The 5,079-nt window shown below is 43.3% G+C and overlaps 1 protein-coding gene across 1 annotated transcript; it reads left to right on the forward strand.

Annotated features, from left to right (window-relative positions):
* Nucleotides 1-1,103: 1,103 nt before the first annotated feature.
* dnajc24 (DnaJ (Hsp40) homolog, subfamily C, member 24) lies at nt 1,104-4,063 on the forward strand (the record flags this gene model as incomplete). Its single annotated transcript, XM_079223166.1, has 4 exons — nt 1,104-1,205; nt 1,282-1,417; nt 2,642-2,710; nt 3,282-4,063. 4 exons carry the CDS (start codon nt 1,104-1,106, stop codon nt 3,476-3,478), a joined length of 504 nt encoding a protein of 167 aa, XP_079079292.1. The 3' UTR covers nt 3,479-4,063.
* Between the last annotated feature and the right edge of the window lie 1,016 nt (nt 4,064-5,079).

The raw sequence follows: 5,079 nt of genomic DNA on the forward strand, positions 1-5,079 counted from the left end.
ACAAATTCGCGCCGCCCGGCGGAAAATTCGCTTTTTCACAACCATTCGCGTCTGTGCATTGACTTTGCATTGAGTTTGCATGTAATATGTAATCTAGTCGCTTGTCAAATTCGCAACGCTTTTGGTGTGAACGCAGCATGAGAAGGCCAGTGTTATTGTCTGATAAGAGCATCATCACCAGTGTTATTACCTGATAAGAGCATCATCACCAGTGTTATTACCTGATAAGAGCATCATCACCAGTGTTATTACCTGATAAGAGCATCATCACCAGTGTTATTACCTGATAAGAGCATCATCAATATGTGTTATTATCTGATAAGAGCATCATCACCAGTGTTATTACCTGATAAGAGCATCATCACCAGTGTTATTATCTGATAAGAGCATCATCACCAGTGTTATTACCTGATAAGAGCATCATCACCAGTGTTATTACCTGATAAGAGCATCATCAATATGTGTTATTATCTGATAAGAGCATCATCACCAGTGTTATTACCTGATAAGAGCATCATCACCAGTGTTATTATCTGATAAGAGCATCATCACCAGTGTTATTACCTGATAAGAGCATCATCACCAGTGTTATTACCTGATAAGAGCATCATCACCAGTGTTATTACCTGATAAGAGCATCATCAATATGTGTTATTATCTGATAAGAGCATCATCACCAGTGTTATTATCTGATAAGAGCATCATCACCAGTGTTATTACCTGATAAGAGCATCATCACCAGTGTTATTGTCTGATAAGAGCATCATCACCAGTGTTATTACCTGATAAGAGCATCATCACCAGTGTTATTACCTGATAAGAGCATCATCACCAGTGTTATTGTCTGATAAGAGCATCATCACCAGTGTTATTGTCTGATAAGAGCATCATCACCAGTGTTATTACCTGATAAGAGCATCATCACCAGTGTTATTGTCTGATAAGAGCATCATCACCAGTGTTATTATCTGATAAGAGCATCATCACCAGTGTTATTGTCTGATAAGAGCATCATCACCAGTGTTATTGTCTGATAAGAGCATCATCACCAGTGGAGGATGGTGTTGTTGGTCAGTCTGATGTCCGCGTTGTGTTGCACAGGGATGTGTGAAGCAGCGGAGAAGGACCTGTACGCTGTCCTGGGCTCCAGCCCCTCAGCCTCAGCCCAGCAGCTCAGGCACCGGTACCAGCAGCTGGCCCTGCAGGTAAACCCACAGCTCCGCCTCTGTGAAGATGATGTGTTCCTAGTCTGAGTCTAACAAGTCAATGCGGGCCTCACAGTACCACCCAGACCGCCTTGCAGGGGGCCCGTCTTCAGAAGCAGAGTCCGGCGTGGAGAGGTTTCTGGAAGTGGACGCCGCCTGGAGGATCCTGAGCGACCGCAGCAGCAGGAGGCAGTACGACCTGCTGAGGAGAGGTAGACCTCACCCCCTCACCCTCTCACCCCCTCACCTGCACTCAGGCTGCGCTCAAACAAAGTGATGCATAAAAAGTCCTGCAAATGAACGATGGCTAGCAAAACGATTTCTTTTGAACTATTCCTCTCACCGTCTAACACTAATTAAAACCCAAGCAAAGTTTAGCACTAATTATTCAGGGTTCATTAAGTCATTATCACTGTCAAACTGTACAACATGATAATGACTGTTTCCTCAAGAGTGAGCTGTAAGAAAAGGTGTGTGTGAAATCTGTTCACATGCTGATCATTTATCCGTGCTTCCATCACTTTTCATCCATCCAGCTATTTGAGGTTCTGTCCTGTTTTTTGGGAGAAAGTTGTAGAAAGCGTTGCAGCAACCAGGGCCTCGTTTCCTAAAGCGTGGCGCCTGCAGAGCCTCTGAGTTTAGATTAAGGAGTGAGAGAAGCTTCATTACACATCTACACTTTCATCATCAACACTGGTGTTTGATATATGAATTACAAGATGAGCAAATTCAACTAACACACATTTTAATTCAACTGATTTGCACAATATCTGTCGTCCATATTGTTATTTTCATTTTGTGTTTATGGTGCATTCAGGGTTCTCACGGTCATTGAAACCCTGGAAGAGTCATGGAGTTTTAAAATGGTTATTTCCAGGCCTGGAAAAGTCCTTGAAAAAAATAAAACCCTACTACATTTACTCACTTTTTACTGTTTACACCCAGATTTCACTAAATGTTTGTAATGGACATTTGGTTTAAAGTCATGATCCACTGGTCAGGATGTTATGACCCCTGTAATACAATGTGTATCACACACTAGCTGTATTCACAGCAGGTGACACAGAACTGATGACAGAATGACACGCACAGTAGATGAGGTGAATATTTCTATAAGTATAAAACATTCTGAGTTTACTTTAACTGACTTTCACTCAGCAACAGGAGTTTAAAAACAACCAAGTGCTAAAACGATCGCCACTTCCAAGCACATCATCTCAATCTTTTAATAACTTTGCACATTATGAGGAACATGAATTCAAAAGGGCAAGAAGCTGAAAGCTACACTTAAAGCTCATTTAAAGGAGCTCTTACTATTGCTGTAACTTCTGCATTGGTCACAGGAAGCGTTAGAAACAACAATATAATAATATATTAAGTAATTGAAGTTCCACAAACAATTCTCCAATAATAATGATGCTTTATTGTTTCTCCAGAACGGGAACTGAAGCAGGATGGGCCGGTGGATTCTACAGTCCATCTGGAGGACTTGACCTGGGACCAGGGTAACTACACACACACACACACACACACACACACACACACACCTGGACAGAGGAAAACCATCAGTGTTAAAGGTTCTGGCAAAGTTTAATTAAATCGACTGCCATTAAAATGTTCTTTAAGAGGTTGCCAACTTTTACTAAATTCATCGTCTTGTTTTTAATGGAGATAATTACATGTTTTCTAGTGTTTTACAGTATTTTCCTGACATCCCTCATTCCATCTGATGTGTTGGTTCCACACCATGTTTTACTCTGTAAGAATCTGTCATTCCTAGAACCGCCATCCAGGGATCTGAGTCAGTCAGGAGGTCTGAGAGATGTTGCTCCGGTGGTTTGATTTCCAGAACATGTGACCTGTTGATGCTGCTCACACTGTGCTGTGAATCTGATCTCAGACCAGCTCCTCTGCAGTCTCTTCACGAGGTCGTGCCTCCAAGCTGCTTTCAAGTGTTGCATAGATGTTGTCTCTCTTTCTCTGTGAAACGTCTTGGTCATGATGTCCGTGAATGGACGTGGTATGAACCTGAAGAAGGCCGCTAGATGTTTAGTTCTCCATCGTGTGTTGTTTCAGAGGAGCGCGTGCACACGTACAGCTGCCGCTGTGGGGGAGGGTTCAGCGTCTCTCAGGAGGAGGTGCAGGAGGAGGAGGCGCAGAGGAGGCGGCAGGGCGATGAAGAGGAGGAGGAGGAGGAGGAGGAGGAAGAGCCCAGGGGCGTGGTCGTCTGCTGTGACACGTGCTCCCTCAGCGTGTGCGTCACATGGTCCTGACGCAGAGCGACGCCGGCGTTAGAGCGCCAAAGGTGATGCCTGTTTGGAAACGTTCACCTGTGACTGTATAATACCATGAGCCCCGAGCGCTACTGCACATGTGCAGACCACCACACACCTGGGCTTAATCACGCTGCATCCTTTCCCCTGATAACGCTGCATTGTGAACAACAAACCAGCAAGAGGAGCGCTAGTTAGCGTTAGCTGTTAGCAGCTAGTGGGCAGCACAGGCCTGCTCGGCTAAATAACGGAGCTAACGGCTAACGTTAGCGGTTCCATTATGATGCGTTCAAGCTCTATTCAGTACATATTTGTTTATGGCGAAGATTTGCTATGAAAAGGTTGTTTTGGGCTAGAAACTTGAATAAATCCAGTTAAAAGAGATGTTTTTACAGCAATATAAAATAGATATTTGAGGGGAATTATGACATGTTTAACTTTTCTGTGTTTAACTTGGTATGGTCAAAATCACCATGTTAAATGGTGTGGTATGGAAATCACTATCGGAAAGTTAAAAAAACGTTGGTGAAAAGCACTTGGATAACGGTGTGCTTTTACTTTGAAATTTGAAGTGGATTGTTTCATCTTATAGTGTTATTTCATTGCATAGTTTGTAATGTTTAAGCATTTCAATCATAAAATGATGTTGTGATTAAAACAATATCAATAAAATGTGTTTTTCTATTGGTGCCTCTGAAATAAGTTGTGTGTGTGCAGTAAACCTTGACCGTGTTGGTCAGTCAGCTCTCAGGAGGAAGATGCTTCTGCAGGTTTGGGCTCAAGGACCTTCGTGACGTCGAGATGACAAAACAATACGGACTCAAACCAGATCACAGTCATCAAGCTGACTCCATCAATCCGTGCATGTTCTCCAATAATGTGATGTAATAAGAATGTCAGTGACTCCAAAAGGAAGTGAAGAGTCTACCTGTGTGCTCTGCAGCGCCTCACGACTGTACCAGGTGTGAGGTGTGTGTCGGGTTCGGCCAATCAGCGCCGAGGTGAAGCCTCTTGTTGTCATGTGAACACAGCAGCGTGGACGTGTTTCCTGCTTCACACGCTGAACCAGACGTAAAGGGGACTGCTTCGTGCAACAGCCCTTTATTTCCTCTGCCGTCCTCAGGCTGATAACTCCTGTACTGATAACACCTGTACTGATAACTCCTCTACTGATAACACCTGTACTGATAACTCCTGTACTGATAACACCTGTACTGATAACTCCTGTACTGATAACTCCTCTACTGATAACTCCTGTACTGATAACTCCTGTACTGATAACACCTGTACTGATAACTCCTCTACTGATAACACCTGTACTGATAACTCCTCTACTGATAACTCCTGTACTGATAACTCCTCTACTGATAACTCCTGTACTGATAACTCCTGTACTGATCACACCTGTACTGATAACTCCTCTACTGATAACTCCTGTACTGATAACACCTGTACTGATAACTCCTGTACTGATAACTCCTGTACTGATAACACCTGTACTGATCACTCCTGTACTGATAACACCTGTACTGATAACTCCTGTACTGATAACTCCTGTACTGATAACACCTGTACTGATAACTCCTGTACTGATAACACCT

The sequence above is a fragment of the Taurulus bubalis genome (assembly GCF_910589615.1).
Source record: "Taurulus bubalis genome assembly, chromosome: 9".
Lineage (NCBI taxonomy): Eukaryota > Metazoa > Chordata > Actinopteri > Perciformes > Cottidae > Taurulus > Taurulus bubalis.